The sequence below is a fragment of the Rhizophagus irregularis genome, chromosome 5, assembly GCF_026210795.1.
Source record: "Rhizophagus irregularis chromosome 5, complete sequence".
In the NCBI taxonomy this organism is placed as follows: Eukaryota; Fungi; Glomeromycota; class Glomeromycetes; order Glomerales; family Glomeraceae; genus Rhizophagus; species Rhizophagus irregularis.
The window spans coordinates 4,149,143-4,163,054 of record NC_089433.1 but is presented as its reverse complement, the minus strand read 5'-3'; the positions used below and the strand labels follow the sequence as shown (position 1 = coordinate 4,163,054).

At 23.6% G+C, this 13,912-nt stretch overlaps 2 protein-coding genes across 2 annotated transcripts; both read right to left on the bottom strand.

Annotated features, from left to right (window-relative positions):
* Positions 1 to 8,940: 8,940 nt before the first annotated feature.
* On the bottom strand, positions 8,941 to 9,997 carry OCT59_025444 (uncharacterized protein; the record flags this gene model as incomplete). Its single annotated transcript, XM_066138508.1, has 3 exons — positions 8,941 to 9,134; positions 9,219 to 9,652; positions 9,741 to 9,997. 3 exons carry the CDS (start codon positions 9,995 to 9,997, stop codon positions 8,941 to 8,943), a joined length of 885 nt encoding a protein of 294 aa, XP_065992108.1.
* Positions 9,998 to 11,012: 1,015 nt separating this feature from the next.
* OCT59_025443 (uncharacterized protein) lies at positions 11,013 to 12,530 on the bottom strand (the record flags this gene model as incomplete). The annotated part of the gene is made up of 3 exons (XM_066138505.1): positions 11,013 to 11,992; positions 12,064 to 12,188; positions 12,274 to 12,530. The coding sequence occupies 3 exons, from the start codon at positions 12,528 to 12,530 to the stop codon at positions 11,013 to 11,015; spliced, it is 1,362 nt and encodes a 453-aa protein (XP_065992107.1).
* Between the last annotated feature and the right edge of the window lie 1,382 nt (positions 12,531 to 13,912).

Here is a 13,912-nt window from a genome sequence, read left to right as displayed (position 1 = left end):
AGAATCTTCTTTTTTTGTAGGTCAGTTTTGGATTTATTTTGTTGTTTTAGTTTCTTTTTCATCAGATGCTTCATAATTCTTTTCATTTATGTAGGTCAGACATTCTGGAGTTCTCTTTCTTTTTTTGTAGGAATGCTGACCTTTGGTGACTTGGACGATTGCAGATACTATATGAAGGGGGGGTTTAGTTTCCGATTAAGTTAGACGTTCTTATGTTTCTTTTTTTTGTTCTTTTAGGTTGTTTGATCCAAATGAACCTGGACTTATAGATAATTTAGGTTGCAATAGGTGGTTTTAATAAAGAGGGAATTTTCATAATGTATTTGTACTTTGTTTATTTTTTATTTTTTATTTAATTTAATAAAGTAAAATTAGATTTATGTAAATACAATTATAGTAAACTGTAATACAAATAGTAAATTTAGTGACCAAATCGTATAAATTTCATGATAAAATCAGTGATCAAATCATGTAAATTCCATATAAATCCCGTGCAAATTCCATATCCAAACCATATTTTTGGTGATATGGAATTGTGCATTTTTCCGTATCCTATTATGATACGTTATTTCTAAGGAAAAAAATCGTATAAAAACTTTATAAAAAACGTATCCAGTTTTTTTATAGGGAATGCGACATAACACAGGTGTGATAAAAAATAAACCCCATTTTTATATTTTTATTTTTTAATTTTTCTTAAAAAACTTTTTTTTCTTTTAACTTTTCTTAATAAACTTTTTAATTATTTTTGTTTTTTTTTTGTCAAATTATTTTCAATTATACAAAATGATTATCAATTTTACTAATGGCTAGCATTTTCCAATATTTGTATTTAATTAAATAATTTTTTTATTTTTTTTAATAAATTATAATAAACTTTTTTTATAAACTTTTTAATTTTTCTTAATGAACATTTTAATTTTTTTTTTTATCAAATTTTCAATTACAATCAACCCTTGTTATAACAAACCCTAGATTCTAGACCTTAACTTTGCTATAAGGCTATAGTGAAGATTTTAAGAGATTTAATTGGTTAATTTATTATAACAAGGGAAATTTATTATAGTTGTCTGAAAAATTCACTATATCAAGGGTTGACTGTATACAAAATAATTATCAATTTTACTAATAGCTAGCATTTTCCAATATCTGTATTTAAACGATATATTAATGTTTTTAGTGAAAAGAAAGCAATATATAATAAAACTTATATAATATTCTTTTTAAATAATTATTATATTTTTTTAATAAATTATAATAAACTTTTTTTATAAACTTTTTAATTTTTCTTAATAAACATTTTAATTTTTTTTTAATAAGCTTTTTAATTTTTTTAATAAACATTTTAATTTTTTTTTTTTAACAAATTTTTAATTATACAAAATAATTATTAATTTTACTAATAGCTTAATATTTGTATTTAAGTAATATATTAAATATGTTTTTAATAAAAAGAAAACAATATATACAATATATAATGAACTTATTTAATATTCTTTTTAATAAATTTTTTTATAATTTTTATATTTTTATCTTTTAATTTTTCTTAAAAAACTTTTTAGCTTTTTTCTTAATAAACTTTTTAATTTTTTTTTGTTTTTTTTGTCAAATTATTTTCAATTATACAAAATGATTATCAATTTTACTAATGGCTAACATTTTCCAATATCTGTATTTAAGTGATATATTAATATTTTTAATAAAGAAAAAGCAATATATGATAAAACTTATATAATATTCTTTTTAATAATTTTTTAATAATTTTTATATTTTTTTTAATAAACTTTTTTTATAAACTTTTTAATTTTTCTTAATAAACATTTTAATTTTTTTTAATAAGCTTTTTAATTTTTTTTAATTTTTTTTGTTAATTTTTTTATCAAATTTTCAATTATACAAAATAATTATTACTGATTTTATTAATAACTCAATATTTGTATTTAAGTGATATATTAAACATATTTTTAATGAAAAGAAAACAATATATAATAAACTTATTTAATATTCTTTTTAATAAAATTTTTTAATAAATATTCTTTTTAATAAATATTCTTTTCTTTTTAATAAATTGTTTTAATAAATATTCTTTTTTTTATAAATTAAAATTAATATAAATTTGAAAATCATAAAATAAGCATATCTTAATCTGTTTTATAAGTTTACTTAAAGAAAAAAAATAGTTTTTAAATACTATTTTTAACTTTATATTTAAACAAAGATTTTGCTAATTATATCCAAAAATAGAAAAACAAAAAATAAAAATTTAAATAAATTGAAATGGCATTTAAAACCTCATTTTGTATTTTAAGTAAACTTATAGAGCAGATTAAAATAGTACATTTAATATATATGTTTAAGAGATTGTATTATTTTATATATATGGTGAAAATTTTATTTAGAAAAAAATTTTTTTTTGAAATTATATAATTTACTTCTACTTTAGACATTCTTCAAAAAGGAAAGTGTAATGCATTATATATGTAATGAATAAATTTACTTATAATAAAATAATATAAAAAGGATATTAAAGGCAAATATTGGAGAGACTTATTGGAAAAAATATAAAAAATTTATTAAAAAAAAATTTTATTAATTTGCATTTTAGGTAAAATTATCTAAAATAAAATTTAGCAGTTAAACAATTGTTAAAATTTAGCCTACAACATTACCACTAGCTAATAATAAATAATAACAGATTAATTATTGAAAATAAAAAATAGAAAGTATAATGTCTGTAATAAATAGCTTTTTTAGTATTATTACAAAATTTTTCTTATATAATTATAGCAAAAATTTATCTCCTTATATAATAAATACTTTAAATACTCTTCACATTTCCATTTTTATAAGTATTCTAAAAACAGAATTTTTTTAGTAATTAAAATCTATTTATTATGATCTTACTTATCATATGGTTCATAATGCTAGCCAAAAAATCATGAAAAAAAAAATTTTGTAGTAATACTACTAATAAATTAAATAAAAATTAAAGAATATAAAAGAATATTAAAAAGAATATTAAAAAAATTATCACACTATAATTAAGCTATAATGCTGGCCGGAATTAAGTGATCTCCATATAAATTTCCTTTTTTGGAGTATTTGTGAAACCAAATTTCCAATTTTTTGCAAGAAGTAAAATTTCCTTTTTTGGAAATTTGTGTAACGTTACATTAATAATTTTCTTAAATCCGCCCAGAATTACTCCAATTTTTGGTAAAAATTAAATATTTCCTTTTTTGAAAAATTGATCACAAGTAACTGTAAAATTAATAAAATCAATTATAATTCCGGCCAGAATTACAATCACATGATTTCGGAATTCGGGTAAATAGTTTAGCCACCAGATTTGTTAAAAAAATATTTTTAAACAAAATTTCTGTATAAGGAGATTATAATTCTGGCTGGCATTATAAATTAAATATTGTGCGACGTAGATCCCTTACATAAAAGGAAAATTTCCTTAAAAGGCGATTTTCAAATTCAAAATTTCAAAATTTCAAAATTTCAAAAATCTTAAAAAAAATTCCTTTTATGGTAATTTTTTTTTGAAATTTCGAAATTTTGAAATTTTGAACTTTTAAAATCGCCTTATAAGGAAATTTTCCTTTTATAGGATAGATCTACGTTACACAAAACGTCCAAAAAAGGAAATTCGGTGACACCAACTTCCTTATTTGGATATTTGTGTAACGTTACATTGCCATAAAAGGAGATTTTCCTTATAAGGAGAATCTCCTTATAAGGAGATTTTAAAATTCAAAAATTCGAAAAATCAATTTTTCGAAATTTTGGCACTTTTCATCCAAACGGTACACCGTACATATATATTTTTTATAATAACTCTAATAAGTATGTATCGAAAATAATATATCTATGAATTTTGAAGTTATATGGATAAGAGAGACCCGCTTCCATTTGGTTAATTAAAAGAATTTTCAAATGTGATAAAGGAATTAGTGTAGCTATTTATATGTCTAGTGTATGAATTTTGAAGTTATATGAATAAGGAAATCATCACTGGTCTTAAATGCAAATACGATGGGTGTGTTTTCAACATCACCAGAATTTTTAATAAATTCAACGAGATTTTGCAACTTGTGTGCATGGGTCTTCCAGTAGGTGAATATGTTCTGCATAGAAATGTACCCATTGATTCTATTAAATGTTTACCATTACAATGAGGGTGTTTTGCTTCCATTGGGTTGATTAAAGAATTTTCATTCCAATGGATTATTAGAAGTGGGTCTTCAACCATGGGTAGAATTCATTATAACTAATATGTCCTGAACAAAAATGTTTCCATTGATCATATTATTATATATCACGATTGATCCATTTGCAAATAAATTTCTAATGGATCTCCTTTTTAAAGATATCATTTGACATCATATTTTATAATGACTTGGATTGTATTAAAATTATTTTAATATGATATAGACAATAACTATGATTTTGAGTTAAGTTATGAAAAAAAAAATTTTTCTTTATAAAAAAAAAATGATTTTAAATAACAAATGATTATTGCTGCTGTTGTAGATTGATAATACAAAAAATAAAAAAGGAAGAGAGAGAATAGGGGCCAAAAAAAAAAAAATTATAAACTCCTGTTTATTATATAAAATTTCTCAAAGTCATAATCTTCCTAATTTGTACAGCAATGATTTTTGTGTAAACAGAATTATGTATGAAATTCTTGATGGGTTTTGATACAGCCCTCAACAAGATAGTTTAAGCTTCGTGTTACCTAGATTGATATTGAGTTTATGGTATGAAAATGATTTAGATCTTTTAATATCTAATAATTTAAAACTACAAATGGATATAACTAAGAGAATTATATTGTAAAATTAATTACAGTAAGATATATATTATTATTAACAAGAATATAAAATCTCTTCTGTATTCTATCATGAATTAATGAGAGGTGTTAATAATAATATGCACAGTACCGTCAGTACAAGGCGAATATAGTTTGTTTATTGATTTTCAGTAAATTAATTTGAAGTGAATAGATTTTTTCGTAGAAAAGTATTCTTGGTGATTTAATTTATTAAACAAAATAAAGATTTGAGTATTCAGCTTATTAATGATGCCAATATTATATTCACTAAATATAGGTTTACTCTAAATTACCTGCAGGATTTAATTAATTTATTAATGAACAGATAAATAATAATATTAGAATCAAAATACAGAATATTAAACGATTTTATCAAGATTTATTAGAAGAATATTCTGATACTATTCTGATACAACTGAGAAAATTATATACAGTGATAACAGGGATAACAAATTTATATCTTAGAAAAGCTTTTTATGATTTGCCAATAATATAGAATTTCATTGATTTTATAGAATAAATAAACATAAATAAGTGTACTGTATATGAAAACACTTTTTTCGTATTATCATAAAATTTAGATAAGTGATACAGCGAGTTTATCTTACATAATCTACAAAGGCTAAAATTACCTTTAACTATTTTTAGATACTTTCGTTTTTAATAAAATATGGCGTTATATAGAAAGACATTGTTGCTAAGGAAAAATATCTTAAAAGACTGGAAGAAAATATTGTCGAATTAATAGGTAAATTCTATGAATCAAATAAGTTTAAACTCGTTACTTTGTGAGATGATATTTATTCGTATTTACGTTATAAAATAAAAATTTCAAATATATATGGTAGAGGCTTTGTTAGAACTAGATATTTGTTGAATGAACGCACAATACAAAATAATAGTATTTTTTTACAGCTTCTCATTTATTTATAATTATATTTTCTTAGTTTTTGAAAAAATTACTTGAACAATTAATTTTAATGTGTTTTCCTAGTATTTATAATCGAAAGAAATAAGTACTAAAATATTATACAAATGAATATAATAAATTAGAATATTTACCACTATTTTTGCAAGAAATAATATTTGTCCCTTCAATATTTCAAAATATCTTTGCCTACTGATATATATAGAATTTTATTGGGTTGATGTCTTGATGATTTAAATTGTGGGCTTAAGATTTTGTAAAAATAAATGAAAATGGTTTCACCTTAAAATACCTTTCAATATATATGTAGATCTAGTTTTATTAGGGTATAATCTATAAAAGAAATTTAATATATTCATTCAAAGATTTAGCTATTAATATTTTACATATACGGTACATATCCAATTTTCTAATATAACACATACCATAACACATACCTTTTGAAGAATTTTTAGATGAACATTTAAAAACAAATGATTTTAACGATCTAAATTTATAAATTGCACTCGGATGAACTTTTTCACTAAATTTGAGTTCAAGTTTCTTTAATCTTATTATTTCTAATTTTTTTGATTCAGCCCTATAGAATATTTTTGTATTTTTTATTTGCATCATACCCTATAAAAAGGAAGATTTAGTCGATACTTTAATTTAGCCATATATAGTGGTATTATATTTGTATACCACTTACTAGAAGGTCTTTTTAGGGTCAAGGTCCCAATTCTAACATCATTTCATTAAATTAGTATAAAATTCTACTGTATATTATGTAATTTCTAGTTGTTCTCTATCGAGGTTTATAGAAAACTGAATATTATGTTCAACATCAGCAATGTTTACAATTTGTTGTGAGTTCATACATAATCATACTTATACTAATATTTTTAGAAGAAATTCCTACAATAGAACAAATAAAAAAACGACGTCCTGTCATATTGTATATGATGGATTGAATTGTCCTGTATGTAAGATTATACTAACATGTTTTACATTGCTCAAATCACGTGTAAACTCCTCGTATTAATCAACATCAACTGATAATATTTGTCAAAGAACGTAGTATTTCACTTTACGATTTAATTTATTATTCGATTTGGGATTATCACATTCCGATATTATCTTTTCGTTTGTTCATAATAAAAACACTATACTTAAAATAATTTCAATATTTATTAATAATATATATATCTAGACTTTCTTACTTATATATATACGGAAACAGATCCGTGAGTATCATTAATAGAAACGAAAGATTGGATTGTTAAAATTTAATAGATTGAAAATGCCATTAGGATAATAGTTACCCAGTTTTTTTTAATGTGAATAATTAATTATGCAGAATTTAAAATTGCCACTTTTTTAAAATTGATTTAATATTATTTATTTTAAATTTGGTCAGAAATAACATCAATAACATGATCATAAACAAAATAATAATTAACATTATCAGTCATATATGAATAAAGATGGTCATCAGTCCTAGAAGACCGCGGTCCTACGGTCCTACACCATAAAAAGACGGACCAGTCCGTCTTAGTGTAGGACCGCGGTCTTTCGGTCCTGTATCACATATATTAAGACCGTCGGTCTTTTTAAGGACCGCAGTCTTTTTAAGACCGATCGGTCTTTTTTCTTTTTTTTGCAAATAAAAAAAGATTTTCTTCCCTAACTTTATTAGGAATAGCCTTGTTTTATAAATGAACACTAATTGGGATGATGATTTTTAATATAAATTTTTTTTTTACAAATCACCTGGATATCATCACAACGTCATGCAAAATTTAAAGCTTTGAGAAAAAATACTTCAAAACGTAATATCTCGCTATCCAGTGATTATAAAAGGATGATTTTACCACCATTCGAATCTTCTCGCTGCGGCGCGTCGAATGGTATCAAAATCATGATTTTAGAATCGATAAAAAAAAATTACATCGGCAAAACTATTTGATAATAAATTCAATAATTACCGACTATCTATCGATCCTAGAAACATGATTTAGTCACCATTCGACGCGTCTCGCTGAGACGATTCGAATGGTGGTGGTTTCATCCTTTTATGATCACTGGATGACGAGATATTCCGCTTAAACGCTTTTTTGGAGTTTCGGAGTTTCAGCGTTTTGACAAGCAACTCTACAAGTGGGAATTATTTATTGGTTTGGAAATGGCCGGTCTTTATATTATTTTATGATGACCTTTGTCAGATTAATAGGTTTATTCAATATAAAAATCATTTATTATATGAAGACCGGTATGAGGACTGGTCGGTCCTCAGGACCGGTCCTACTGCGCCACAAAAAAATGCAAGACCGCGGTCCGGTCCTACAAGTCCTGGGACCGACCGGTCCAGGACTGAGTAGGATCGGTAGGACCGATGACCATCCTTATATATGAAGAAAATTCGAATGATACCTCTTTGGTAGTTATATTAAATATAAAAAAAATAGCAATAAATAGAACATAATTTTACAAATTATTAGTTTAAGTTGAAATGAAATATAAATACGTTTTTTCAAATGATGGATGAACTTCTAAAAATAAATTTAAATGCGATTTGCAAATAAATTAGCGTATGTTAATCGAAAAAAGGATATGTGTATGAATATTGTACATTATTAATAAACATAAAACAAATCCCTTTTTTAAAATAAATTTAATATTTTAATAAATGATGAAAAAAAATCCAAATAAACAAATACAATGATACCAAACTTATCACTTTATAATTTGAAATATTTCATAATCTTCTATAGAAAATTGACCCTCGGTATCTCTTATCATTTTTTCATAAAAACACTTTTTATAATTACAATAATTAAAATTTGCGGTCTCACCATCACTAGAATATATATTAATATCTCTACCAAAATATGGACCATGTGAAGTGTAAAATGGCAATGCACATTCTGTATTTACCACATTACTAATAATTGCATCTTTAATAAAGTTATTTTTAAAAGAAAAAATAAAACTATTCTTAGTTCTACCCAACCAAGAGATTCCCATTTTACAGGATTATATCCACCAAGAATTTCCTCCGTTCCACTTACTTTAATAAAAGTAACAGTATTATGCTTATCATTACAAAATTCATGAAATATTTTAGGAGTAAATCCATCTCGACTTCCTCTCAACAATAATTGAAATTTATATGGTAAATATAATTCTCTTAAATGTCATTAATTCCCATTTTATCAATTCGTCTTGAAATTATTGAAATAATATTTAAATTAATAATAATTTTTGAATCAATAATTTCATCATTTTTAATATTTCTAGGAAGTAAAACATTGTTGGTTGGTTTACTATCAGGATCCAAATGAGAATTTAATAAATCTTCATAAAGTTGACGTCTTAAGAGTTCTTTATAAGGGCGAACTTTTTTTAAGAATTCTTTTGATGATAAACTAAAAAATCTAACCAAGGGTAAATAATGTTGTAAAGTACTTTCCATTGTTTTGAAATCATCATCTGACCAAGTATTAGGATCTGGAAGAAGTGTAGGATTTTGTGCAAGTCCCCATTTTAATAAATATTCCCAAACTTCGATTTCTTTCATTTGTAAATCATCTCTTTTAATAAGTTGAACTAAAGATTTTTCTGGAAACGACGTGAAATCAAGTGATTTAAATATTTTCTCCGGAGAGTTTGCCATAAAATTTGTACAAAATTGTTGAAGTTCTAACAAAGAATTTGATTGAAAACTTGTTCTATGTATAAATTCAAAATGTTGTTCCATCCATTCAGATTTATTTTCAATGAAATATTTTTGTAAATAATCGACTAATTCTTGAAGAAGCAATTCTTCCGCAGCGATTAATAATTTGAAAATTTCTAAAGTGTCTTGCTCATCCAATGAAAGAATACCACCATAAATATATCTAAAACGAAAATTTAAAGTTCGAATTTGAATAATTGGGATTATGATATTTCATAACAGGTCAGGTTTATTGTATACTATATACTTACTTTAAAATAATTTGAAAGACTTCGGGAGAAATATTTGACAATTTAATATGAGCTGAAATATTCTCATTATTTCGATTTTTATTAGAAGCCAAAATTCTTCGTAAATATGGAGAACGGTAACACAAAATGCTCGTTTGCGCACGAAAGATTTTTACATTAGGATCTTCGCCAACTTCAATTGTAATATCGTAATATTCATCATCCTCTAATAACTCAATATAGTTTTGACTTAATTTTGAAAGAAATTGTGTTGACATATTTTAGATAAAAAATATAATTTTAATGTGTGTGAGGAGAAAGTGTATAAAACTATAAAAGTTTAACTCATTATGAATTAAATGGAATATTGACGCAGATTCTTTCCAAATTGAAAAATTAAGTTTATATTACGTCATAGTCTGTAGAATATTATTATTTATTAGTATGATATACCCAATAAAAAAATAAAATCCTAGCTAATATTAAAAAATAAACAAATTTTACGCATCATTAAGCCAGTGGATCAATGTTAACAAAAATAAAAAAAACGAGTCATATTTTTGATTTTATCAAGTATTCAAGTGAAAGTCTAATAAATCCTTTATTATCTCACGGCCCAGGATCATGTGGATTTTATTTGACCGATATTTTCATTATCGTACAATAGCGTAAAATATCAAATATCGATAGTTTATTCGTGCATTAGCCATACGATAATATAGATATTGTACGGTAGTATTTACTGTATATTAGTTAACGGTGAAAAATTTTTGATCATTGACATTCATTTTTATATATCATCGGTGATAAATTGTTTATATTTTGTATACATTTAATATTTATTAAATTTACAAATTATTATGTTCGTTATCGATCCTGTATAGGATTTTTTTTTAAAAAAAAAAAATTGTAACGCATTTCTTTATTAGATTTAGGATAGACCCTGTATATGATTTGCATATTAGCTTTTTAGAATGTCAGTTTCATGCATCCATTAAAATATAAAAGAATGGATAGATTAAAGGAAAAAATTATAAGCAACCCAAAGTTATTGTTGACCGTTGACTTACCGCTCTTAACTAAAAGGCTGAGATAAATTAATGAAATGAAATTTCGAAAATAATATACGAAAATGAATAAATGTATAAAAATATAAATAAAACAACAATTAACATGCATTAAAATTTCCTTAAAGAATTTGCATGTATAAATCTTAAATTTGAATATTTCTAAATTAAATTCATGTTCAAATAAAATTAGTATACTTCATCTGATGTAAAAAATATTGTACATTTATCTTACTTTAATTTGAAATACTTCATAATCTTTTATAGAAAAATTACTACTGATATCTCTTATCATTTTTTCATAAAAACATCTTTGATAATAACAATGATCATAATTTGCGGTCTCATCATTTTTAGAACATAAAATAATATCTTTACCAAAATTTGGACCACACTGGACGTAAAATCTCAATGCATAATCTGTATTTACCACATTACTAAAAATTGCATCTTTAATAAAGTTATTTTTAAAAGAAAAAATAAAACTATCCTTTGTTTTACCCCAACCAGTAGATTCCCATTTTATAGGATTATATCCACCAAGAATTTCTTCTGTTCCACTTACCTTAATAAAAGTAACAGTATTATGCAAACCATCACAAATCTCATGAAATTTTTTAGGAGAAAATCCATCTCGACTTCCTCTTAACAATAATTGAAATTTATATGGTAAATATAATTCTCTTAAATGATCAAATTTATTATTAATTACTATTTTATCAATCCGTCTTGAAATTGTTGAGATAATACTTAAATTATTAACAATTTTTGAATCAATGATTTCATCATTTTTAATATTTCTAGGAAGTGAAATATTATTAATTGATTCACTATCAGGATCCAAATGAGAATTTAATAAATCTTCATAAAGTTGACCTTTTAAGAGTTTTTTATAAGGACGAACTTTTTGTAAGAACTCTTTTGATGATAAACTAAAAAATCTAACCAAGGGTAAACAATGTTGTAAAGTATTTTCCATTGTTTTGAAATCGTCATCTGACCAAGTATTAGGATCTGGAAGGAGTGTGGGATTTTGTGCAAGACCCCATTTTAATACATGCTCCCAAACTTCGATTTCTTTCATTTGTAAATCATCTCTTTTAATAAGTTGAAATAAAGATTTTTCGGGAAGTGATGTGAAATCAAGTGATTTAAATATTTTCTCTGGAGAGTTTGCCATAAAATTCGTACAAAATTGTTGAAGTTCTAACAATGAATTTGATTGAAAGCTTGTTCTATGAACAAGTTCAAATGTTGTTCCATCCATTCAGATTTACTCTCAAGAAAATATTTCTGTAAATAATCAACTACCTCTTGAAGAAGCAGCTCATCGGCAGTCAATAAAATTTTGAAATTTTCTAAAGTGTCATCAGTTAATGAAAGAATACCACCATAAATATATCTATACGAAAAATTTAAAGTTCGAATTTAAAAATTTAAAAATTTGAGTCTATGATATTTCGTAACAGGTTAATGTATAAACTTACTTCAAAATAATTTGAAAGACTTCGGGAGAAATATTTGATAATTTAATATGAGCTAAAATATTCTCCTTACTTCGATTTTTGTTAGAAGCTAAAATTCTTCGCAAGTATGGAGAACGGTAACACAAAATGCTCATGTGCGCACGAAGGATTTTTACATTAGGATCTTCGCCAACTTCAATTGTAATATCATAATATTCATCATCTTCTAATAACTCAATATAGTTTTGACTTAATTTTGAAAGAAATTGTGTTGACATATTATTTTAGATAAAAAAAAAATAGTTTTAATATGTGTGAGGAGAAAGTGTATAAAACTATAAAAGTTCAAGTCCCTGTAAGTTTATTTTATTTAAATATGGTTAAATGATGCAGATTCTTTCCAAATTAAAAATTAAGTTTTAACTACGCCATAGTCGTCATATTCTGTAAAGTATTATTTATTAGTATGATATTATCAATAAAAAAAAAATCTTTGCTAATATTAAAAGGCAAACAAAATTTACTATTTATGAGTATTGATACATAGAGATGACTGGTTAACAGAGTGTTAAAGTGAAAAAATTTTCTAATCATCGATATTTTTCGAATAATACGAAACGGAATCCGCTATTAAGTCCGAAGTACCATTTAAAGTTTTTTTGTTGCACAATATCACATCATGCAAAGCCAAAATATCATTCTTAACATGTTTATAGTATGATTCTTGATAAACATATATTTATTTTTATTTTTATATATCAGAATGACACTTCAACTTGCGTAGATATATATAGTCCTTCGTTACATTTCGGACTAATTAATGATATATTTTGTGTACATTTAGTATTTATTAAATTTACAAATTACTAATATTCATTCTCGATCCTTTGCTTTTACGTATAGGATACATATTAGTATAAAATAGTTGCGTTGCAACAGTTTAAATCAATATATCAATAAAATTTTTCATTTAAATTTAAATAAATTATGTGTTTTTGTTATTAAGTAAACAATATACTTATTCTAACTAAAAAACATATTTATTCAATAAAAAAATATATATTTATTTTGATTATATCAACAATCCAAACTTAAGGGCTGGAACCATGAAAAAAAAATAGAAAAAAAATTAGTAAAATAATAAGAAAAAAATTATTAAAAACAAAAATTGCGCTTATCGTAAAATCTCACTGATCTAGATCTAAGCCTAAAAGACGAAATAAATAATAATACACCACTAGCAGTTACCCATTGCTTCGCACCAGAACCAATGAGTTTGTTTAAATAGAAAAATTTAGTATTATAATGTAATACCAAGTAAATTAAAGATGGTTATAGTAGTTTTGTTTATAATTAGGAATTTAATATAGGTAATAATTAGTTAACAAAAAATAATAAAATAATATGTATTAAATTATATTTATAAATTAGAATGATATAAATTATATTTAAATAATGTATCTTATATTAATGATTTAACGTTTGAGTGTAGAATGAAATTCGGATTAATTAAGAAATTGTGAAAAAATAATTATCAATAAAAATCGATTAATTTTTTAAAAAGTAATTTCGAAAAAATTTTAATATTATGAAAATACTACAAATATTTTTATTAATTAATTATAAATTTTATAATTATTTCTTATTATTATTTTATATT